Raw genomic sequence first — 25,000 nt, 5'->3', positions numbered from 1 at the left:
TCCTGTGGGAATCACACCTGTGAGGTTTTGTGTCACGATGGAGTTTGTCCTCCGTGTCCTCGATCAGTCAGCAGATCCTGTCCCTGCACCAAGACCAGTGAGTAAAGATATACAAATATATTATATATAAATATATATGTTATATATAAATATATATGTTATATAACTCTGAATACTGAACAATAACAGAACTAGTTTATCACAATCTGTCTCTGCTGCTGTGTTTAAATGTCTCTGTGTGTGTGTGTGTGTGTGTGTGTGTGTGTGTGTGTGTGTGTGTGTGTGTGTGTGTGTGTATGTGTGTGTGTGTATGTGTGTGTGTGTGTGTGTGTGTGTGTGTGTGTGCGTGCGTGTGTGTGCGCGTGCGTGCGTGTGTGTGTAGAGTCGTCTCTGCCGTGCACAGAGGAAGTGTTGCCGTGCGGCGACACGTGCGACCGCCGTCTGTCATGTGGAAAACACACCTGTTCAATGAGGTGTCACCGAGGGAGCTGTGAGACCTGCAGACATGTAGGACACACACACACACACACACGCACACACGCACACACACACACACTGAACCTGTCTGTCTGTCCATCAGGAGGTGGAGAAGGAGTGCAGGTGTGGTAAATACAGGAAGTTGATGCCGTGTCATAAAGAATACCTGTGTGACTCCAAATGTCCAAAAACCAGAAGTTGCCAGAGACACCAGTGCAGGAGGAAGGTAACATCATCATCATCATCATCATCAATAATTCATCTGTTTATAGATCGTTCTGTTATTCAGCTGATATGAGTGTTAACATCTGTGATCGGGGAAAAGAGCCGGGCCTGTAGCCTATATATGATGATATCGTATCGTGATAATATCGTATCGTGATAATATCGTATCGTGATGGTATCGTGATATCGAATCTTGATATCGTATCATGATATTGTATCTTGACTTAAGTAGCATGATGATAGCGTATCATGATGTTGTATCATATCGTATCTTGACTTAAGTATCGTGATAATATTGTATCATGATAATATCGTATCTTGACCTAAGTATCGTGATGATATACCGTAATATATCACGATAATATCGTAACGTGATATTGTATCGGGATAATATCGTATCGGGATATTGTATCTTGACTTAAGTATCGTGATAATATTGTATCGTGATAATATCGTATCGGGATAATATCGTATCGTGATAAAATCGTATCGTGATAATATCGTATCTTGATAATATTGAATCTTGATAATATCGTATCTTGACTTAAGTATCGTGTAAATATTGTATCGTGACGTAAGTATCACATAATATCGTGATATCGTATCGTGAGATAATATCGCATCGTGAGATAATATCGTATCGTGATAATATCGTATCGTGATGATATCATATCGTGATGATATCGTATCGTGAGATAATATCGTATTGTGATAATAACGTATCGTGATGATATCGTATCATGATATCGTATTGTGAAAATATTGTGATGATATCGTATCGTGGTGATATCGTAACGTGATATCGTATCGTGATGATATCGTATTGTGATATTGTATCGTGATGATATCGTATCTTGATGATATCGTACCGTGATGATATCGTATCATGATGATATCGTAACGTGATATCGTATCTTGATGATATCGTACCGTGATGATATCGTATCTTGATGATATCGTACCGTGATGATATCGTATCATGATGATATCGTATCGTGATATCGTATCTTGATGATATCGTACCGTGATGATATCGTATCATGATGATATCGTATCGTGATATCGTAACGTGATATCGTATCGTGATATCGTAGCGTGATGATATCGTATCGTGATATCGTAGCGTGATATCGTATCTTGATGATATCGTATCGTGATATCGCATCGTGATCTCGTATCTTGATGATATCGTATCTTGATGATATCGTATCGTCATCTCTCCTCTGGACACGCCCATGTTCACCTCCCAAAGGATGTTGTTGCAGAACCCTTCACCATAACTGTAGTATATAATATAATATAGATGAGAGTATTTATTGTACATAGTTTGGAGAATATTACAGAGTAAAACGTGTTCTATTTCTACATTAAACAACACGTGTCACGTCAGGTTGTGAAGGATAAAGAGAGTACCTTTGAGGTGATACTCTGTGATGTGTAAATGTCAGAGTGTCTCATCTGTCATGTGACCGTTAAAGGTTGACGGACTGTTCTCAGATCTGTGTGTCATGTGACACGAGCAGCTGATAACGTTTTGTCTGGATCCCGTTTAAATGTCACCTGTGAGCTTCTCACCTGCTCTCAGCACACACATTCAAACGCTGTTCACTCTCCCACTTGAACTACGTTTCCCATGATGCCTTGTGTTCTCAGTGCTGCCCTGGTAACTGTCCCCCATGTGACCAGAGCTGTGGTCGAACTCTGGGGTGTCGCAACCACAAGTGTCCCTCTGGCTGTCACCAAGGTAACACACACACACACACAGACACACACACACACACACACACACACACAGACACAGACACACACACAGACACACACACACACAGACACACACACAGACACACACACAGACACACACACACACACACACACACACACACACAGGACGTCACATCACATCACTGTTCATCAGATATGTTGTGATTTGTTGAGGGAGTCACAGCTGGTGGAAGGTCAGAGGTCAAATTCAGGAAAATTCTGACCCATAAGAAGTGTGTGTGTGTGTGACATTTGTTCCAGCTGATAGCGTTGAACGTGTGTTTGGAAAAAGCTGACCTCTGCTTCCTGCTGAACATCATTAATCTCATCATTAAGTGTGTGTGTGTGTGTGTGTGTGTGTGTGTGTGTGTGTGTGTGTGTGTGTTGTGCAGGATAACAGACAGCTTCCTGCGTCTATTGTTCTCTGATTGGACAGATAATTTATTCGTCCGTCTGCCTCCTGATTGGTTGAACAGATTAAAGTTCATCTATTTGTCTTCGTGCTGATTGGCTGCTCTGACCTTTCAGAAGAGCGACGGGTAGAAGGTCAACGTTGTGTGTGTGTGTGTGTGTGTGTGTGTGTGTGTGTGTGTGTGTGTGTGTGTGTGTGTGTGTGTGTGTTGATGATGAAAACCTTGTTCAGATACAAACTTAAAGGAAATACACGTCGTCATGGGAAGAAAAACATTCTTCATCTATTCAACAACTCACGTTTCTCTGCTTGAGTTAACACAGTTATGAATACATATATATACATATATATAAATATATAAATATATGAATATATGTATTGTTTATTTATTGATACAGCACCTTCACAAACAGAGTTTACAGAGTCTAAAGCCGTGTTCCCTCTTCAGTCTGACGGACTGCAGGTGAATAAACAGCAGTGTGTGTGTGTGTGTGTCTGTGTGTGTGTCTCACCTGTCCCTCAGGTAGCTGCTATCCATGTCCAGAGTCGGTGGAGGTCCGATGTTCTTGCGGTTCCACTGTCTTGTCCGTCCCTTGTGGACGAGAACGGAGCACCAGACCGCCTCGCTGCAAAGAGACCTGCAGGTACACACACACACACACACACACACACACACACACACCCCCCCCCCCCGTGGGCCTCCCTCTCACCTGTGTCGTGTCCTCCAGGTGTCCTCCGTCCTGCCACCACCCGAGCAGAGAGACCCACCGGTGCCACCCCGGGCCCTGCCCCCCCTGCAGGCTGCCCTGCCTGCTGCCGCTGCCCCGCTGCAGCCACACCTGCCCGCCGCCCTGCCACGACCAGGTGCTGGTCAAGTCCCAGCAGGTAGGTTAGCTTAGCTTAGCACAAAGACTGGAAGCGGAGGGGAACAGCTAGCCTGACATCCACCGACCGGCTCCTCCAACGCTGATTAACACGTCTTCACGATGAAAACGACTAAATTCTGACGTAGCGAACGTCTAAGTCACATGACTGACCAGCTGTTTTTGGTGTGTGTGTGTGTGTGTGTGTGTGTGTGTGTGTGTGTGCGTGTGCGTGTGTGTGTATAGGTGCAGTTAGCCGGTCCGTGGGAGCAGCCGTCTGAACCAGCGTTTGTGCAGAAAGCTCTGCCTTGTCCACCGTGTCAAGTACCCATACCAACGTAGGTCAACACACACACACACACACACACACTCTTACATATACACACACACACACACTCACACACACACACACACACACTCACACTCTTACATATACACACACACACACACTCACACACACACACACACACTCACACTCTTACATACACACACACACACACACGCACACACACACACTCACACTCTTACATATACACTCACACACACACACACTCACACGCACACACACTCTCAAACTCATTTCTAAGACGCTGCTGTGTGGACGGAGATTGTTTTAGTTTAATGTTCTTTGTTTGCCCCCCCCCCCCCCCCACCACCACCACCACCACCACCACCACCACAAGCAAATCCCAGGGTGCTTTGCTCCTGTCATGGATCATTACGCTGGAGATTTAAAAACATACTGTGTTATATAACGTGTGTGTGTGTGTGTGTGTGTGTGTGTGTGTGTGTGTGTGTGTGTTTCATAGGTATTTACATTCATTGTGATTGTGAGACTAACATGATAAATATAATACCGGTCTCTGTTTGTCTTTCAGAACCTGTTTTGGAGAACACGAGGTAAGAACCAGTTTGTTGACGTTTGACTCAGTTTAACCAGTTTATCACCAGTTCACATCCTGTAATATCTTCAGCCTTCGTCTGTTAGATTGATCACTTCCTCCTCTTCACTTCCTCCTCTCCTCTCTTCTTTATCTCCTCTTTGCTGTTTTTATTTTCCGTCTCGTTTCAAAACATCCATTATTAGTTTGTCCTTCTGACCTCCTCTCTTGCATTTTCATCCCATTTAGTTGCTTTGTATTCAACACACACACACACACACACACTCTCCCAGACACACTCACACACACCGTACTGAACTGTGTGTATCCTTCAGGTCAGTCCGGTGCCGTGTCATCGCAGAGGTCGATTCTCCTGTAGACGACCTTGCGGACGACCTTTGACCTGTGGAAACCACGACTGCAGCCGGGACTGTCACCTGGTTATCGACGGCAACAAGGTGATGGCCTCGTTAGGGCGTCGATTAATGACAAAAGTTCATCGGGACTCTCTGTGTTTTATTGGGACTCTCTGGGTTTTATCGGGACGCGGTGGGTTTTATCAGGACACTCTGGGTTTTATCGGGACGCTTTGGGTTTTATCAGGATGCGGTGGGTTTTATCGGGACGCGGTGGGTTTTATCGGGACGCGGTGGGTTTTATCAGGACACGGTGGGTTTTATCGGGACTCTGTGTTTTATCGGGACACGGTGGATTTTATCGGGACACGGTGGGTTTTATCGGGACGTGGTGGGTTTTATCGGGACTCTGGGTTTTATCGGGACACGGTGGGTTTTATCGGGACTCTGGGTTTTATCGGGACACGGTGGGTTTTATCGGGACTCTCTGGGTTTTATCGGGACACGGTGGGTTTTATCGGGACTCTGGGTTTTATCGGGACACGGTGGGTTTTATCGGGACACGGTGGGTTTTATCGGGACTCTCTGTGTTTTATCGGGACTCTGGGTTTTATCGGGACACTCTGGGTTTTATCGGGACTCTCTGGGTTTTATCGGGACACGTGGATTTTATCGGGACATGTGGGTTTTATCGGGACATGTGGGTTTTAATCAATCACTCTCTCTCTTTGCAGTGTGAGGTGTGTGAGGAGAGCTGCTCTAAGCCCCGCCCCCCCGGCTGCCCTCACCGTTGTTCCCGCCCGTGTCACCCCGGCAACTGCCCCACCTGCAGCCAGATGATCCGCCAACGCTGCCACTGCAAGATCAGCATGCTCTACGTGGAGTGCACGTCAGTACACACTCATTTCACCACCGATATATGTCGGTATTAAAATGCTAACTAGGGTGCGATGCGTCACATGTGACCGGACATTACTTCAATTAACATTATCAACAGAATGTGAAGAGGTCACTGTGTTGATGATAAAGACAGAGGTATCATGCTAGCATGCTAACCAGCCAGCCCCGGCCCGTCCTGTAATACCACTTGTAACCTGGAGAGGCGCTAGTGAGTCAGCGTAGCGTCCACTCAGTCCAACGTGAGAGGACCAGGAAGTAGATCTGGAGGTGGAGACCAAAAACAGCAAAAAGAGAGACTTGCATTCATCAGGTGGCACAAACGCAAAGATGTGGAGATAAGCAACTTTGTTATTGATACAAATCCCGTTAATGTTATGATTAATAAAGTTATAGTGAAGATTGTTTTTGTCTCCACAGGAAGTTGACATCAGCTGATGAACAGACGAAGGTGGAGTTGGGCTCCTGCAACAACCAGTGTCCTAAAGAGGTGAACACACACACACACACACACAGGACTTACATCCTTCTATGGAGACCTCGGCTGGGTGCCCCATTGCATCATGGGACTTGTTTATCAGGCTCTGGAAGTGGAGTCACCTGACTGTGTGTGTGTGTGTGTGTCAGTGTCACCATGCAGAAGATAAAGCAGGAAGTCACATTGTTCCTTCTCTCCTTTTGATTCCTCTGCTCTTCCTCCATCCCAATCAACAATCAATAATCAATAATTGTCGGTGTTACGGAGGGAGTAACACAATACGATCCAATCGTCTCGCTCCAATAATCAATTCAGCTCTGTGGCGCCAGACGACACGCACACACACACACACACACACACACACACACACACACACACACACACACAGACTCACACACACACACACAGACAGTATCTCTGAGTGTGTTTTACTTTCACCTGGGAATGATTTAGCTTTTTCATTCTGTTACTTACTGGCACACACACACACACACACAGAGATGTTTGTTTGAAGAGTGTGTGTGTGTGTGTGTGTGTGTGTGTGTGTGTGTGTGTGTGTGTGTGTGTGTGTTTTCATAGTCTGCAGTAACTTAAGCCTCTAAAAGCCTGAACACGCACTCCACACAGTTGGAATAACAAACAGTGGGAAGTTTTGATTTCTGCTTCAGCTGCTAAAATGGATTTTTACCAGTTAAAGAACAAAGATGTTGAAGAATCGAGATGTTTGCATACCGCGTTGTATCGGAACATGCCGCGTTTTATCGGAACATACCGCGTTGTATCGGAACATGCCGCGTTTTATCGGAACATGTCGTGTTGTATCGGAACATGCTGCGTTTCATCGGAGTGCTGCGTTTGATTTGAACATAAAACAATCCTGAGTTTTAGTCGTCCGGGAAGCATTCCCTGATGAAAGAGAACCAGACAGAGCTGGTTTGTTTTCTCTGTAACGGGTCGGTTCTTGTTTCCTTTGGAGAACCACAGACTCTTCTCTTTGTTCCCGTCTGATCTTTTCTGCCTCAGTAAGAACCAGAGTCTGATGTTTATTCTCTGTTTGTGTGTTCGTAGCTGAGCTGTGGTCATCGCTGTAAGCAGGTGTGTCATCCAGGTGTGTGTGAAGAGAAATGTCAGCAGAAGGTGAAGCTCAGATGTCCCTGCAAGAGGATCAAGAAGGTACACACACACACACACACACACACATTGAACACATCTCCACGTGTATTTATTATTAAATGATGTGTGTGTGTGTGTGTGTGTGTGTGTGTGTGTGTGTGTGTGTGTGTGTGTGTGTGTGTGTGTGTGTGTGTGTGTGTGCGCGCTCACAGGAGTTCTTGTGCTCTCCGTCGGTTCAGTGTGTCGTTCAGTGTGAAGATGCCTGCAGAGACCAGCAGAGGAAAGTCAGCCAGGTACACAAACAAACACACACACCTGTACAGTCACTGAGTGTGTCACACCTGAATACACAATAACCTGTGTGTGTGTGTGTGTGTGTGTGTGTGTGTGCACTCAGGTGAAGGAGGCGGAGCAGAGAGCAGCTCAGGAGGAGGAAGAGAAGAAACTTCAGGTGAACGTCTCACATTAATTAAACTGCACTTTGATGCTGTTAATGAGATTAGAACTAATTAATTAATCTTTAAGGCTTTAATAACTGAGTAACTTTATCTTAATAAAGCAATACTTGTGAACTTGTGAAATGTGAACAAGTGTACCTGTTAACTTTATGAGTTATTAATGAATGAATACTTAAATCCTAACTGAGTATGTTGTTGTATGATAATATTAAGAATGTTAATAGTTAATATACTTAAATCATAATAACGATCAGTAAACGTTAACTGGTTCTCATGAGTAGTAATTAACACTTAATAATTGTGTCTTTAATTGAGTCTGAAGCTCTTTTGTGTTTTTAAGTCCTAATTAATTACAGGATTGTAAAGTGCTGACTGTGCGTTTCACCTCCTCAGGAGGAGCTGGAGGCGTTCGAGAAGCGCCAGCAGCGAGGAGGGAGGAGGAGCAAGAAGCGGGGGAGGAGGGAGGAGGTGGACGACGAGGCGGCGAGGGCGGGGAGGTGGTGGAGGAGGTGCGCCGCCTTCGTCCTCGTCCCGCTGGGTGGAGCTCTGCTGTCCGCCGCCGCCTACTACCTGCTGACCGCGGCCTGAACCGACACGCCGATAATTACGTCCTTCATTGAAACGTTCTAATTCAGTTTATTTTCTTTAGTGCAGGTTGAGTATCATTTAAAATTCAGTTTCCGTGCCAACAAAAAGCTAAATATTTTATTTAAATTGTTCAACAAACTAAAAGTCAGCAATTGATTAGAAAAAAGAAAATAATTTACGAGTTATTATTTTCTGATTATTATGTTGGTTATCGTCTGAATTAATTGTTTGATCTGTCTGTCTGTAAGACCAACAGTGCAAAACAATATATATAATCATTTTTAAAGATCATTTTAAGTTTTTAGTCTGTATCATTAAAAACAGGCAGTGTTTGTGTTTGACTTCCTGTCTGGAGAAAACTGGGATCAGTTCCAGACTAAAAAATACAATAAAAAAAAGAAACGTATTTAGTTAGTTAGTTTGAGTTAATCTTTTACTTTTGTTCCTGAAATGTTAAACATTGTTTAGATATTCAGATGTATACTCAAATATTTTTTTTTTGCCTGCCTGTTTCAAATATTTGAAAAATGAAATGTAATAAAACTATCATTGTTTAACGTACAGCTTTGTTGTTTATCATTTTAAATATTTGTATAAAGTCACAGTGGTGGTGCTTTGCTCAAGTGTTTCCAGCTGTGAACAGAGGGGGCGCTGTTCCTCTGAACGTATTTAAACAGGTAGGACTCAACCCTGAGGAGTAACTTTATTTAAACATCAAGTAGAGACACCTGGTCAGGTGGGAATTTCACTCTCATTTGTGTCTTACAATTAGTTTTATTTTAAGTTATTTTTAAGCTTCGGCACAAAACCAGTTGGGATTCAATCACTTCACATGTAAATAAACAGTATTATAGTTTTTATTTCTTACATTTTTCTGATAGCTAGCTAAGTATTTAACGCTCTTTTTCTAAACCTAACTAAGTATTTAACTATCTTTTCTTAAAGTGAAGTATTTTACGATATGGTAAAATGCTACTGTCTTAATGTAAACAAATAAAGTGCGTTTTAGGTACTAGTATCACAGAAGTCAATGGAACCTTTAGTGAGTTTTGGTACTTTGGAAGTTCTTTTAAACAAATTAAATGTCCTCACTATTCCAAAGGTCCTCACAAAGACAGAAAAACAAGATACACGTAGTTAAAGTTGTGGAGAGTGTGTGTGTACAGGCACGAGGCTCAAATCCCAGCATGACGGTGAGTTGTGTTTAATCCCACAATTAGCCTCCATCACGTGCAGGCAACCTGAGGTATGTGTGTGTCTGTGAGTGTGTATCTGCGCGCATGTGTGTGGGTGTGCGCGCGTGTGTGTGTGTGTTGGGAAAGCAGAGAGAGAGAGAGAGAGCGCGAGCGACTCCGAGGGGGCGGAGCCAGCGTGTCTCGTGCTCGGTTAGTTAGCGGAGCTGCTCGCGGGCAGCAGCCAGAGGGATGGTCTCGCGCTCGGCTGCGGGCGGCATCAGGTCATGTTGTCCGGGCGGCGGGAGACCTGTCCGCGTGTCACCTTCAGCGGGGCGGGAACTGAGGCGGTGAGTGTCCGCGCGACTGTTACTGTCTCGTGTCTGCGCTACTGTCCTTGAGTTAACCGACATGTCTCCTAGTCTGTCTCTGTCCTCCTCTGTCTCCTTGTCTGTCCTCCTCTGTCTCCTTGTTTCTGTCTTCTCCTCTGTTTCCTCTGTCTCCTAGTCTCTGTCCTCCTCTGTCTCCTTGTTTCTGTCTTCTCCTCTGTTTCCTCTGTCTCCTAGTCTCTGTCCTCCTCTGTCTCCTTGTCTGTGTCCTCTGTCTCCTTGTTTCTGTCTTCTCCTCTGTTTCCTCTGTCTCCTTGTCTGTGTCCTCTGTCTCCTTGTTTCTGTCTTCTCCTCTGTTTCCTCTGTCTCCTAGTCTCTGTCTCCTTGTCTCTGTCTCCTACTCTCTGTCCTCCCCTGTCTCCTTGTCTCTGTCTCCTACTCTCTGTCCTCCTCTGTCTCCTTGTCTCTGTCTCCTTACTTCCGTCCTCTGTGTCTCTATCACCTTTAATAACCAGAAGATCTTAAATGTCTCTTAATAATAATAATGATCATTTAAATTGATATAAATCACGTGACAGTAAACTGTTATTTAACTGAATGTGTTGCTCTGCTTCTGAATATGTTTATTTAATAGTTTATTAAATCTGTAATTAAATGTATTTTGTCTAGAACTCAACAGTTTAAAATATAAATATATAAATGTTACTCTTTGTGCAATCATAATTTAAATTATTTGAAATGTTTGTTAAAATAGAAACTAATCTAACTTCAGCTTTGAAACGAGTTCATTTATTTTGAAAGAATAAAACAGTGAATGAAATGATGTATTTATGTATTTATTTAATTATTGTTATTGTTGTTTCCTGTTTCATGAATAATATTTAGTGCAGCTTTATAATCTTAAAATCAATATTCTTTATGAACTGAAGTTGTTTCAGAAGACAAATAATAATAATAATAATATTAATAATAATAATAATAATAATATTAATAATAATAATGATAATGTTAATAATATTAATAATAATAATAATATTAATAATAATGTTAATAATGATCCTGTCTTCATTTGTCCAAAAACACTCAACATATTAATTTAAATATAATTAAAGACAATTAAAAGCATGAAATCATCTCATTATTATGTTTGTATTTCTCTATAATCAGAATAAAAACAGCTCTTTGTATTGATGATGTAGTAACAGCAGCATTAGGACTGAATCCAATGTGTTTAGTTTTAGTTTTCAAAATAAAAGCCTCTAAATGATTTTCAGAATACGGAGAAGTAAGAGTGACATCATCAATACCTCCAGATCTGTTGATCGTGAGTCGGTCAATAATAGTATTGATCAGAGGGAGGAGGAGGAGGAGGAGGAGGAGGAGGAGGAGGAGGGGGGGGAGGGAGGAAGAGGAGTACTTAAAGCTGTGGTGAGGTGTCCAGTGTCCACTTTAAAAATAACTTTATCGACTCCAACGGACAGAAACACGTTATAAATAACCTGAGGCAGGGGGCGGGGCTTAAAGGGTCTCTCTTCCACCACCGTTAACATCTGATTGGTCTGTCCTATAGGCTCCGCCTCGAGGACCCGAGGAGGCGTGTCCTCACAAGCTGGGATCGACCAATCACCTTCGACTTCTCCTCTACGTCCTGATTCCTGCTGTGAGTCTGCTGCTGCTGAGCCTGCTGCTCACAGGTAATAATACACACTAATACACACAATACACACATATTAATACACACTATACACACTGTGAGTCTGCTGCTGCTGAGCCTGCTGCTCACAGGTAATAATACACACTAATACACACAATACACACATATTAATACACACTATACACACTGTGGAGTTTGACCTGTGAGGTCGTTTGAACCCTAAAATCAGGCGTTTAAAGTCTGATGCTGAAGGAAGGAAGGAAAGGAGAGAGGGATGAGAGAAGGAAGGAAGGAAAGGAGAGAGGGATGAGAGAAGGAAGGAAGGAAAGGATAAGAGGGATGTTAGGAAGCATCAGAGGAAGTGAGTAAGGATGAACAGAGGACAGTGTAGGAGGAGAGATGACACATATTCATGCTCTCTAATTCATCGTGTGTGTGTGTGTGTGTGTGTGTGTGTGTGTGTGTGTGTGTGTGTGTGTGTGTGTGTGTAACAGTGTGTGTGTCTCGTCACCATGACAGCGGGGCGTCTCTCGACCAATCAGGAGCAGAGAAACTGTCTCAAACATTCAGACAAAAAGAATTTGAAATATTTACTGAACCTCCTCCTCCTCCTCATCATCACCCTCTTCTTCATCTCCTCCTTTTTCTTCATCATCTTCTCCTTCTGTTCTCTTTCAACACTCCTCCTCTGCAGCGTTTCCTCCTCGACTCATTACACACACACACACACACACACACCATTAAACCTGTAATGTTGTGTAACGTCTTTGTTTTCTCTCGTCATCTTTTATCTTTTGATATTTAAGAGGTTCAGTATTCATAGTGTGTATATATATATATATATATATATGTATGATATGTGTGTATATATTCTGTATATATATATTACAGAATATATATGTATTTAATATATATTCCTTGACATCTTGAGTAAATATTTGTTGATATATTCTGTCAAATATGAAGAATACATGCAGTGATATATTAATATATTATGTGTTAAAGTATTTTAAATATAAATACTTTGTGTACATTCAGTATGTTTGTATATTTTCATTGATATATTCAGTGATATAAATATATAAAGTATTGATTCTTTATATATTTTCTTCTTCTTCAGGTATTTTTGGCAGCAGCCTCCTGAACTCCGCCCCCCCCCCTTCCCTCCCCCGAGCCCATCGCTGACAGCGACCCTGGCTACCGTGGCAACAGCACAAACCCCTCCCCCTTCTCTGAGACAGGAAACGCCACCGATTCGCTGCTACGAAACCACGACGACGACGTCATCGCAACCACAGCTACCAGCAGCCTTCCTCCAGGCTCCTCCTCCTCCCCACAGGCCACGCCCACACACCCCTTCACAAAGCCCCCCGATTGGCTGACCTCGGTGACCTCACTGAGCAGCGCCTGGCCGATCCTCAGCACCTCAGCACCGGACTCAGGTATCCACGACTGTCTGTCTGCCTGTCTGTCTGTCTGTCTGTCTGTGTCCTTGTCCTGAGAGACAGACAGGCTGAGTCGTCCTCTGTTGTGATGATAAATTGTTCGTTCAGTTTGTGTTTTTAAATTCTCCTCGTCTCCGTCTCTCTGGTCCTCTACTGTCCTCCAGTGTCTCAGAGTCAGAGTCTAGTGGAGGAGAATGCTAAAGAGATACAGTATTATGAAGAGAGACAGGGAGACACAGTGTCCTCATGTCTCGTGTCCTCATGTCTCATGTCCTCAGTATCTTGTGTCTTCATGTCTCATGTCCTCTCTGTCTCATGTCCTCAGGTACTTGTCAGCTGATCGTGGAGCCTCAGTATCTCGTGTCCTCATGTCCTCATGACTGATGTCCTCATGACTCATGTCCTCATGTCCTCACTGTCTCATGTCCTCAGTATCTCATGTCCTCACTGTCTCATGTCCTCTCATGTCCTCACTGTCTCATGTCCTCACTGTCTCATGTCTCATGTCCTCAGGTACTTGTCAGCTGATGATAGAGCCTCAGTATCTTGTGTCCTCATGTCCTCATTTCCTCATGTCCTCATGTCCTCATGACTCATTTCCTCATGTCCTCATGACTCATGTCCTCACTGTCTCATGTCCTCATTTCCTCATGTCCTCATGTCCTCATGTCTCATGTCCTCATGTCTCATGTCCTCAGGTACTTGTCAGCTGATCGTGGAGCCTCAGTGTCACATGTTGCCGTACAACCAAACATGGCTGTCGTCCTCCATTGCCGTGGTGAAGAGCTCTGAGGTGGACATGTTGCTAAGGTAAACAAAGAGATGATGTCATCATGAATCTGTTTGTAAACAATAACAAAGTGATGTAATGAGTGGTGATGCGTTCAGGTTCTTCAGCTACCTCAGCAGACTGTCCTGCTACAGACACATCATGCTCTTCGGCTGCTCGCTGGCGCTCCCAGAATGCATCGCGGCCGACGGCTCGCACAGCAGGTAACAGAGACTACACGTCCCATGAGCCTCTAGTGAGAGGTCAGGGGTCACACAGAGCTGAAGCCACAAGAGGTTTTTGAATAATAATTTAAAAAAAGTTGTATTATTATTATTATTTTTCAGACGGACGGTCACATGACCCTCATCCTGGTCACTCATATATTTATTTATTACTTCTTTATCGTCAACAACAAGGTTTCTGACTCGTCTGGTAGCAGGTGGAGAGCATTCTGGGAAATGTAGGCCATCACATTTTAACTGAGTTTAAAAAAAGATTAGCTGAGTTGTTTATCGCAGCTGAAACACACACACACACACAGCTGAATGTCAGCTGTTCAGACTGTAAGTGGGACAGCAAGTGTGTGTGTGTGTGTGTGTGTGTGTGTGTGTGTGTGTGTGTGTGTGTGTGTGTGTGTGTGTGTGTGTGTGTGTGTGTGTGTGTGCGCTCCAGGAATAACATCCTCACACACTCTCACGTTCAAACACACACTTTTTCAGTGGCTTCAACTGTGCGCAACCTCTGACCTCTGACAGGAGGATTGTGTGTGTGTGTGTGTGTGTGTGTGTGTGTGTGTGTGTGTACAGGCGGGTTGTGCTGCCCTGCGCGTCGTTCTGTGAGGCGGCGAGAGAAGGCTGCGAGCCCGTCCTCCAGATGTTCAACGCCTCCTGGCCCGAATTCCTGCGCTGCTCGCAGTTCAGCAACGTCACCTTTGCTTCATCATCATCGCCACCACCATCATCATCGTCATCGTCATCATCTCCACCGCCACCATCATCATCATCGCCACCATCATCATCATCGCCACCGCCGCCATCATCATCGCCGACAGCAACAGCAGTCCCCGCCCCTTACGCCTGTTACACACCGAGACAGATCAAAGGGAAACCCTGTGAGTAGAAACACACACACACACACATGTTGGTGTTTTTTCGCTCTCAACTGATCGGATGGTTTCGATGACATCACTGCTTCCCCCCCTCACTCTCTCTGATTGGTCGGCAGCTGTGTGCGGCAGGAAGCATCACTTCCTGTGTGCGACGGGGATCTGTGTCCCTGAGAAGCTGGTGTGTAACGGATACAACGACTGTGACGACTGGAGCGACGAAACACACTGTGGTGAGACACACACACACACACACACATACACACTTACTGTACATACACACACACATATACACAGATACACGTACACTCACATGCATTGTGAGGACACACACACACACACATATACACACATACTGTACATACACACATATATACACACACATATACACGTACACACACACACATATACACATATACACGTGTTTTTGGGGTCCATTGTTTTTTTGCTCACTTGTGAGGACACACATACACACTTGTGAGGACATACACACACACACACACACACACACACACACACACAGTATTGTGACCTGTTCAAATAGCAGGCTAAGTGTTTAGCCCGTTGTTGTGGTGATGAGTTTGCGGGTGATGAGTTTGCGGGTGATTTATTGCGGTTATTCACAGCGATGGAAGTTCCGGAACAGTTTGTGTGTGTGACAGAGAGGCGGTTGTCATGGCGATATAAGGACACTATAGACCGGGACGTCTGGAATGTAAAGAGAGAGAGAGGGAGAGTCTTCTTCTCTTTGTTTATGTCTCTCGTCCTCTCTCTGACCTCCGAGGACGTTTACGGCCGTAAACGTCTCACAAAGCAGAAACGAATAAAAAGACGAGAACGAGGGACGGACAGAAGACGAAGGACTTTAAAAAGATACAAAAGACAAAAAGAACACAAAGAGGACATGTGAGGCAACAAAGTGTCACACCGGGGAAACCCCGCCCACCGGGGGGAACGACCACGATAACAACATACCTGTAGAAGCTAAAAAAACATCAGATTTCAGTATTTTAAAGGATTATTTACCGAGTTATGTATTTTATGGCTGAGAGCAAAGATCTCACTGAAGGGCCAGAAGTGAAACACTTTATTTACAACGACGCCATTGAATCACAAGGTAAAGTCACTGTTTAAGCTAACACTGATAGCTTAGTTAGCTTCAACCTTTAATAACAATCGAGGCTTTAATTCAGCATTTCATGGTTTTTAAATGCTAACGATAATCTGTGATTAAATCGGCTGGAGGTAAGCTAGTAGTGTTAGCAGCTAACAGCTAACATCTCTCTCTCCAGTGTGTACAGATGGAGAGTTCCGGTGCAGCACCGGTCGGTGTCTCTCGCCCGCTGTGGTGTGCGACGGTTACGACGATTGTGGAGACCTGAGCGACGAACTCAGCTGTGGTGAGAACACACACACCCTCACACACACACACACACACACTCTCACACACACACTTTTAGTGACGTGGTTTGGGAGCTCAGGATCAACTGTGGGATCAGAGAGAGAGAGCAAATGTGAGCGAGGGAATCCACCACCTGTCTCTCTGCCAACGCACACACACTTACACTCACACAGTATCATGTTTGGGGGTTTCGTGTGTCTGTCAGCTGTTATTTTCGGTGAACAGCTTCGCTGATCTTTTAGCTTCACTGCAAACTATTGTAATGAATTTATTTCTTTACTCTTAACTTTAAATTATTCACCCTATTTAGTCAAATGTTGTTTATTGTTTTTAATACTACAGTCAGCAACAACAGGAGACAGAGAAGCAGCTCTGCTCGTCTTCATGCCTTTAAAAGATAAAACCATAGAAATAGAATATAAATAGAACGGACATGAACATTCTAAAACCCTGAAACGATCAGTGGAGTCGTAACTCTTGTTACTGATGAGGAAAACACATTAATATCAACAGAAGACTGACAACTTTGTTCAGCTCATTTTCTGGAACCAGTGTAGCATTAAAGCATGGTGGAGTTAGCAAGCTAGCTAGCTAGCTAACAGGCAGACCGCTGACTAGCTTGCTAATTCCACAATGCTTTAATGCTACACTCGTTACAGAAAATGTATCATCGGCTCGGTCCGAGCTAACGTTAGCCTACCAAGTTAACTACCTAGCTAGGTAGTAGGTCGTAACTTCCTAGCTATGCATAAATCTCACCTTCGGCTCATTCTGATGTGTGTGTGTGTGTGTGTGTGTCGTCAGTGTGCGATATGGCCCGTGAACATCGCTGTGGTGACGGTCGCTGCGTGTCCAGAGACTGGCTGTGTGACGGAGACCACGACTGTCTGGACAAGAGCGACGAGCTCAACTGCTGTGAGTGACCAAGCCGCTTCACTCGGAGAACCCAGTTACCTTTAGTAACTCGCTTCACTCGTAGAACCCAGTTACCTTTAGTAACTCGCTTCACTCGTAGAACATAGTTACCTTTAGTAACTCGCTTCACTCGTGGAACCCAGTTACCTTTAGTAACTCGGTTCACTCGTAGAACCCAGTTACCTTTAGTAACTCGCTTCACTCGTAGAACCCAGTTACCTTTAGTAACTCGCTTCACTCGTAGAACATAGTTACCTTTAGTAACTCGCTTCACTCGTAGAACCCAGTTACCTTTAGTAACTCGCTTCACTCGTAGAACATAGTTACCTTTAGTAATCTGATTGTTTACATGTAGAAGTCAATATTTTGCACATTTCTGCACTAATTCTATGATTTTGGACGGTTGCACTATTTTAATTTTCTCTTATTATGTTTATTGTTTTTGCACCAAAACACAAAGTCAAATTCCTGAAAACCTTGTTGGCAATAAACTGGTTTCATGTTCCTCTCTTGGCCCCAAATCTCTGGCTCTGACTTTAGTCTCTTCACAGTCAGAATTAAGAGTCGACTCCATTTTCTCTGATGATTCTAGAGACTCGATAAAATGTGTTCGTCTTTATCAAAATGTCAAAGAGAGAAACATGACAATCATAGCTGAGTCACCAGAGAGTGATTCATGTTGCTGTAACCCACGGTGTGTGTGTGTGTGTGTGTGTGTGTGTGTGTGTGTGTGTGTGTGTGTGTGTGTGTGTGTGTGTGTGTGTGTGTGTGTGTGTGTGTGTGTGTGTGTGTGTGTGTGTGTGTGTGAGAGCAGCCTGTAAGAGTCAGGGTCTGTTGGAGTGTAGGAACGGTCAGTGTGTTCCGTCTGCGTTTCGCTGTGACGGAGAAGACGACTGTAAAGACGGCAGCGACGAGGAGCACTGCAGCCGAGAGCAGAGTGAGACACCTGTCTGTCCATCACCTGTCTGTCCATCACCCGTCTTCTTCTCTCATTGTGTGTGTGTGTGTGTGTGTGTGTGTATGTGTGTTACAGCTCAGGGTGTGTGTGCTCCCGGTCAGCCCAGCTGCATCTCCACTTCCTGTCCGTCGGTGTGTGCGGGGGGCGGAGCCTGCGACCCCCGAACCAACAACAACAACTGCAGTGAGTCCTCACTCTGCTGCAAGAACCACAACACGTCCTTACTCTATTCACATTTACTGTGGTTGAAGAAGTACTCAAAGCTTTTATGCAAGTACTGTACACATGTGAGGTACTTGTACTTTAGTACAGGTACTTTCCACCACACATTTGTAGTTGACTTTAAACTCACAGTACCTGTCTGTATGTCCGGTCCTCAGCCCACTGCGAACCCATCACCCTGGAGCTGTGCATGAACCTTCCCTACAACCTGACCAGCTACCCCAACTACCTGGGCCACCTGTCCCAGAGAGAGAGCTCCGTGTCCTGGGAGTCCTCTCTGTTCCCGGCACTGGTCCAGACCGGCTGCTACCAGTACCTCATGTTCTACGCCTGCACGCTGCTGGTCCCCAAGTGTGACCCGGTCAGCCTGCAGAAGGTCCCGCCCTGCAGGTAGTTTAGTTAGTTAGCAAGTTAGTTAGCACGTTAGTTAGCTAGTTAGTTAGTCAGCCTGCAGAGGGTCCCGTCCTGCAGGTAGGTTAGTTAGTTAGCAAGTTAGTTAGCACGTTAGTTAGTTAGCTAGTTAGTCAGCCTGCAGAGGGTCCCGCCCTGCAGGTAGGTTAGTTAGTTAGCAAGTTAGTTAGCACGTTAGTTAGCTAGTTAGTTAGTCAGCCTGCAGAGGGTCCTGTCCTGCAGGTAGTTTAGCTAGCTAGCTAGTTAGCTAGCTAGTTAGTCAGCCTGCAGAAGTCCGTTGGTTAGTTCATTTCAGTTGTTTAGTCCTTACTTGTTGTTTAGTTACTTTGTTCGTGTCTCTCGTCATCTCAGGTCGTTGTGTCGTAATGCGAAGGAGAAGTGTGAGTCGGTGCTCGGCATTGTGGGATTGCAGTGGCCTGAGGACTCAGACTGTAGTCAGTTCCCAGAGGAGGGAGGAAACACCACGTGTCTGCTGCCGGAGGACGGAGTCGACGGTACTGTCTGTCTGTCTGTCTCTCTCTCTTTCTGTCCTGATATCAGGACTGGAACTTGACGTTGTTGTTGTTGTTTGTTGTTTTTGGTGCGTTGCCTTGGCAACAGAGTGCTCCCCCAGCCACTTCAAGTGTCGGTCGGGTCGCTGCGTCCTAGCAACCAAACGGTGTGACGAACACCTGGACTGTGACGACCACAGCGACGAGGACAATTGTGGTGAGACGCACAACCTTTCAAAATAAGAGCCTGTGCTGCTTCCTCTTGTAGTAAATGTATCTGTATTAGTAAACGTACCTGTAATCAGTTGATGATGTCACTTCTCCTTCAGGCTGTTCTGAGCGCGCTCTGTGGGAGTGTCCCGGCAGTAAAGTGTGTATCAAAGCCAGTATGATCTGTGACGGCTTCCCAGACTGCCCCCTGCTGGTGGACGAGAGCAACTGCTGTGAGTCCTGTTCATTCTGTCACACAGTTAGTTTATTTATGTTTCAAATGAGACTACAGTAGTGTGTAGTAGTGTTGGTGATCAGGTTACTGATGACTCTGTTGTTGGTAACGGTGTTGTTGGTGACTGTGTTATTAGATAAGATAATCCTTTGTATCCTTTATTGAGGACGGTGTTGTTGGCGATGGTGTTGTTGTTGATGGTGTTGTTGACGGTGTTGTTGTTGGTGATGGTGTTGTTGGTGACTGTTGTTGTCGACGGTGTTGTTGGTGATGGTGTTGTTGACGGTGTTGTTATTGATGGTGTTGTTGACGGTGTTGTTGTTGGCGACGGTGTTGTTGGTGATGGTGTTGTTGACGGTGTTGTTGTTGCTGTTTCTTCAGCGGTGTGCAGAGATAACGAGCTCTCCTGTAACAACCATCAGTGCGTCCATCGGACTCTTTGGTGTGACGGAAGGAAACACTGTTCAGACAGCTCTGATGAGTGGAACTGTGGTACCACACTCATTGTACTTTCATCCATTCTAGATGTTTATAGATGTTAATAAATGCTCCGTCACACACAGCGGGTGTCAGCCTCTGTATTGATCCTCTCTGCAGTGTCTTTGTCCGATCGATCGGGTTCCGTACTGACGGTGTTCAGGACGGCAGCAGAGTATCAGGTCTGTGCGGACGAGTGGAACCACGAGCTCAGTGAGCTGACCTGCCACCAGCTGGGACTAGGGTAAGGTCAGTAACACGCACACACACACACGGACACACACACGCTGTGTTACAGATGAACCTCAATATTCACGTTTCTCTGCAGAGTTCCCTCCTCTGTTTCCATGGTACCCGATCCCCCCGGTGTCCCGGGCCGTCGCCGTTGGTTACACGTTCACCCCGAGTGGAACCTGAGGAACGGATCCGCTCTGCAGGCCCGACTGGAGAAGAGAAGGTAACAGAACCCTCGCAGAACAACCGGAGAACCCGTGAGAACACCGGAGCTGCTGCTCCACTTCTGTTGTTGTGTTTGTGTTGTTGTGTTTGTGTTGGTGTGTTGGTGTTGTTGTGTTGTTGTGTTTGTGTTTGTGTTGTTGTGTACACACTAAAGTCTTACAACACAACAACACAAACACACCAATGGAGGCAGCAGTGGAGCAGCAGCTCCTGTGTAACTCACTGGTTGTGTGAATGGAGTCTGGTGAGCAGGACTTTTCAATACAATCTGTCACCTGACTGCTGCTGTAATATTATGGTCTGTCTGTCTACAGTCATGCGTGTCATTCCAGGAGGAGAGTCTCACTGCTGTGCACCAGAGAAGGTAAATATTTTATTATTATCATCTGAACATCTTTTTAAATCTCTAAATTATTCTAAAATGAGCCGCAACTAATAATTATTCTCATAATTAATTACTTTTAACGATTAAAACAGACGATCGATTCTAATCAGATTGAATGAGTTTAAGTTTGTCGTTCCTCATACGACCACCAGATGGAGACAAACACTAAATATTTATTTAAATATCAGGACAAGTTATTATTATTATTGATCTGTGAAGCATTGATTAGTCATTTATTAAAATAAGTTCTAAAAGTTAAACATTCATATTAATTTATCCAAATTATCTACATGATGTGGAGGAAGACTAAGACTCTCTCTCTCTCTGTCTCTCTCTGTCTCTCTCTCTCTGTCTCTCTCTCTCTCTGTCTCTCCATCAGCGTGCGGTCTGCGCCCGTCATTGGGCGTCTTCCCTCACAGGAGTAAGAGGATTCTGGGGGGGCGTGTCTCCCGGAGGGGGGCGTGGCCTTGGCAGTGCTCGCTGCAGAGTGGACAGAGCGGTCACGTCTGTGGGTGTGTCCTCATCGACCGGAGGTGGGCTCTGACCGTCGCCCACTGCTTCGAGGGGTGAGACGGGGGGAGAGAGAGAGAGAGAGAGAGAGAGAGAGAGAGAGAGAGAGAGAGAGAGAGAGAGGGGGGGGGAGACTGTCTCCGCATGTTAAAGAGCTGGAGAGCTGAACCTGTCTGTCCTGCAGGAGGGAGACCCCCGACCTTTGGAAGGTGGTTCTGGGTCTCAACAACCTGGACCACCCAGGAGTCCACAGTCAGAGCCGCGGGGTGCGTTCCATTATCGTGCACCCGCGATACAACCGGGCGGTGGTGGACTACGACATCAGCGTGGTGCAGCTGGACTCTGAGGTCGAGGAGACGCCGTTCGTCAGGCCGGTGTGTCTCCCTGAACCCGACCAGCTTCCTTCTCCTGACTCCTACTGTTACATCACCGGCTGGGGTCACATGGGCAACAGGAGTGAGTGCACACACACACACACATCCCCGTACGCCTGCCTTTGTGAGGACCCTGGTATCATGCATTCCATAGATATAAAATACAAGAAACAAACCAGTTCATTTACACCAGCTGTGATTAGAGCGCTTTAAATGTTCCTATTGACTGTGTGTGTGTATGTGTGTGTGTGTGTGTGTGTGTGTGTGTGTGTGTGTGTGTGTGTGTGTGTGTGTGTGTGTGTGTGTGTGTGTGTGTGTGTGTGTGTGTGTGTGTGTGTGTGTGTGTGTGCAGTGCCCTTCAAGCTGCAGGAAGGGGAGGTTCGGATCATCTCGCTGTCCCAGTGTCAGTCTTACTTCGACATGAAGACCATAACTCCCAGGATGCTTTGTGCCGGTTACGACGCTGGAACCGTCGACTCCTGCATGGTAACATCCGCACCGACAGCCGGTCGGTTTTCTACACAACCGCGCAGTGTGTTTACAGTGTGTGTGTGTGTGTGTGTGTGTGTGTGTGTGTTCAGGGCGACAGCGGCGGCCCGTTGGTGTGCGAGGAGGTCAGCGGTCGGTGGACGTTGTTCGGCCTGACGTCGTGGGGCAGCGTGTGCTTCAGTAAAGTGCTCGGACCCGGCGTTTACAGCAACGTGACGCACTTCACCTCCTGGATCCAACAACAGATCTACATCCACACGTACCTGACCGACTGACACACACACACACACACACACCTGTTGTTCCTCTACCTGTGCCTATATCTATGCTGATAGCATTCAGATGCCAACTGCTGTGTTAGCAGCAGTATAAACTCGTATTACAGATGCTAACTAGTTAGCTAATAGAGCTGCAATTAGACTTCACATTCATACGATTAAACGTTCACTAAATAAAGATAGTTTTGTCGTGTGTGGAAGATTTTAAACAACTACACATCTATTGATGTTTAACCACTGCTGGATACTTAATTATGGAATTTAAATATTAATGTTTTTGAAACATTTAAATATTTTTCTGTGGTTTGAATTTCACATTGAATTTGCAATGTCAACAAAAAAACGTTGCTTGAATTGAATTCCCACAAACTTGAATTTCTGTATATGAAAAACAAAAAACAAAGGAAATTAGACCGAACGAATCCAGTCAGCGGTTAACAAAGTTGTGTCAACGCCATGAACTCAGTGGTATTTAACCTGCATCACAACGGGCCCTTTCACACCTCGTCTGATCCAAATTTGGGGATTTTCCCGTTTGATCCAAACCAAAATTACAAGAGTGAAATCTCAAAACTAGTCTGCAAAATCCTTTTTGGATGGTTCAGACTTTCGGACCAATTAAAGGAAGTTCTGGCTTCAGCTGGAGAAAAGAAAAACAAGTCGAGCAAATTGATGTCAAGTATCGAGAGACGCAGCTCACGCAGACGACGACGACGAGACAACGACGAGACGACGACGGCGAGACGTGGACGGCGGTACATGGTTGAGGGCGTTGGGAGGGATGTGAAGTAGAGGTCTTTAGGGTCTTTAGGGTCTTTAGGGTCTTTAGGGTCTTTAGGGCTCTGACATCATTGCGAAGTAGAACTCAAACTAAGTGGATTTAATTTGAACAATGTAACATAAAGTGGTTGGTTCCAGCTGTGAAAAGGCCCGGAGTATTCAGGAGTTATATTTGGATGTTAGTCGTTTATAAAGTTGTAATGATTGTAGACTTACTTTGCCTCCATAAACACGTTACTTGTTCTTGTTATTGCTTTACTTGTAGTGACGGCACTAACTCAGAGGAATTAAACTTCCTGATGTTCTTCACCCTGACGGGAAGATTTCATGATTAGATTGTTAGACTATTGTTGCATTAATACAAAGTAAACTTTAAGTGAACTCATTGTTGTGTGTTGGATGTAAACACACTTTATTTCCACGACATCATCCGATCTTCTGCTTTGAGTGTTGAAACTTTTGATAATCATAAAAAAAATCACAACATTCAGACGTTCTGAATTTCTAAAAGCTGCTATCTTAAACAGACCAGTTGAGCACTCAACTTCCCACAATGCTTCACTCTATAGTGCCTGTACTTAAACTTAGCAGTCAGAAAACAACCTTGTTACCTGTACAATGTCGTACTGTACGTGTGTGTGTGAGACAGAGAGAGAGGATAGTTTTGCTTCTAAAAACACACCGGCAACTTATTTGGGCAACTTTGATGGACGACATTTATCTTTATTCATTATTATTCACAACACTAAAGGCAGAAATCAGTCCTACAGTATTTGTTTTGTGCGGTTACGTCTTATGTTACAAGATATTATAAAAGATAATATCCTCAGCGGCTCCGTGTAGTCCACACTTAGTCCAGACTCGATCGTAAACGGTCAGATTCAAACATTCTCATCTTAAGTGGAGTCAAAATAACGGTTCAGGTAATCAGGTTGTGAAGTTTAACTTTTGCCGATGAAGATAACGGAGAACAAATGTTATCAGCGAGATAAATTAACTTGTAATTTAATAGACAAACTAATTTGCTCAAAGAAGCTGTTACCTAGCTATCGTTTAAGTTAGCTAGCAGACTCGCTAACACAATTAGCTGCCGCATTAGCGCCGGCTAAAATGTGAAGCACAAATGTAGCATATTATATAAATGAATTGGTTTTGATGGCGTTGGCAGTAAGCTACGTTAGCTTTCATGAACTATTTTGATCCAGTTGAGTTTTAGCTGAAGAGATTTGAACTAGCTAGACGCTATAGCTAAAGCTAACTCAAGCTAAAGTTAGTTAGCAGATGTAAGTCAAACTCTTCTAATAACTATTTGTTGTTATCATTCATTTTGGTGTTTTTTTCCTCTTTCAGTGAATCTTTGGCTCATTTTCCAAATTCAGTGTAGAATTAAAATCACAGCACAAACGTTTTCTTTAAAT

The 25,000-nt window shown here is 44.6% G+C and overlaps 2 protein-coding genes across 3 annotated transcripts in view; both read left to right on the top strand.

Moving 5' to 3' along the window:
• The window catches only part of nfxl1 (nuclear transcription factor, X-box binding-like 1), a 12,896-nt gene extending 3,826 nt beyond the window's left edge, over positions 1-9,070 (top strand). Inside the window, exons 10-24 of one of the 2 annotated variants that reach the window (XM_079184912.1) lie at positions 1-97; positions 383-507; positions 581-703; positions 2,356-2,446; positions 3,399-3,519; positions 3,604-3,760; positions 3,985-4,076; positions 4,617-4,638; positions 4,955-5,077; positions 5,710-5,864; positions 6,293-6,362; positions 7,419-7,523; positions 7,676-7,756; positions 7,867-7,914; positions 8,315-9,070. The exon at positions 1-97 is cut by the window's left edge and continues 18 nt beyond it. In XM_079184912.1, coding sequence (XP_079041038.1) covers positions 1-97; positions 383-507; positions 581-703; positions 2,356-2,446; positions 3,399-3,519; positions 3,604-3,760; positions 3,985-4,076; positions 4,617-4,638; positions 4,955-5,077; positions 5,710-5,864; positions 6,293-6,362; positions 7,419-7,523; positions 7,676-7,756; positions 7,867-7,914; positions 8,315-8,509 — 1,605 coding nt within the window. In that variant the 3' untranslated portion in view covers positions 8,510-9,070. Of the gene's footprint in view, positions 98-382; positions 508-580; positions 704-2,355; positions 2,447-3,398; positions 3,520-3,603; positions 3,761-3,984; positions 4,077-4,616; positions 4,639-4,954; positions 5,078-5,709; positions 5,865-6,292; positions 6,363-7,418; positions 7,524-7,675; positions 7,757-7,860; positions 7,915-8,314 lie in introns of both variants that reach the window. The other variant, XM_079184911.1, reaches the window with a different exon arrangement.
• Positions 9,071-9,928: 858 nt separating this feature from the next.
• Positions 9,929-25,000, top strand: part of corin (corin, serine peptidase) — a 16,374-nt gene continuing 1,302 nt past the window's right edge. The window contains 24 exon segments of the mRNA XM_079184908.1: positions 9,929-10,031; positions 11,581-11,704; positions 12,785-12,816; positions 12,818-13,106; positions 13,808-13,919; positions 13,998-14,102; positions 14,688-14,992; positions 15,106-15,219; positions 16,279-16,386; positions 17,193-17,303; positions 18,118-18,240; positions 18,337-18,444; positions 18,642-18,873; positions 19,246-19,388; positions 19,495-19,602; positions 19,715-19,828; positions 20,212-20,322; positions 20,428-20,551; positions 20,636-20,764; positions 21,081-21,130; positions 21,531-21,717; positions 21,846-22,117; positions 22,388-22,521; positions 22,617-25,000. The exon segment at positions 22,617-25,000 is cut by the window's right edge and continues 1,302 nt beyond it. Coding sequence (XP_079041034.1) covers positions 9,969-10,031; positions 11,581-11,704; positions 12,785-12,816; positions 12,818-13,106; positions 13,808-13,919; positions 13,998-14,102; positions 14,688-14,992; positions 15,106-15,219; positions 16,279-16,386; positions 17,193-17,303; positions 18,118-18,240; positions 18,337-18,444; positions 18,642-18,873; positions 19,246-19,388; positions 19,495-19,602; positions 19,715-19,828; positions 20,212-20,322; positions 20,428-20,551; positions 20,636-20,764; positions 21,081-21,130; positions 21,531-21,717; positions 21,846-22,117; positions 22,388-22,521; positions 22,617-22,799 — 3,381 coding nt within the window. The 5' untranslated portion in view covers positions 9,929-9,968 and the 3' untranslated portion in view covers positions 22,800-25,000.

The sequence above is a fragment of the Pholis gunnellus genome, assembly GCF_910591455.1.
Source record: "Pholis gunnellus genome assembly, chromosome: 23".
NCBI lineage: Eukaryota > Metazoa > Chordata > Actinopteri > Perciformes > Pholidae > Pholis > Pholis gunnellus.
Note: the sequence above shows the minus strand (reverse complement) of the source record. Positions and strands in the feature narration are given on the sequence as shown.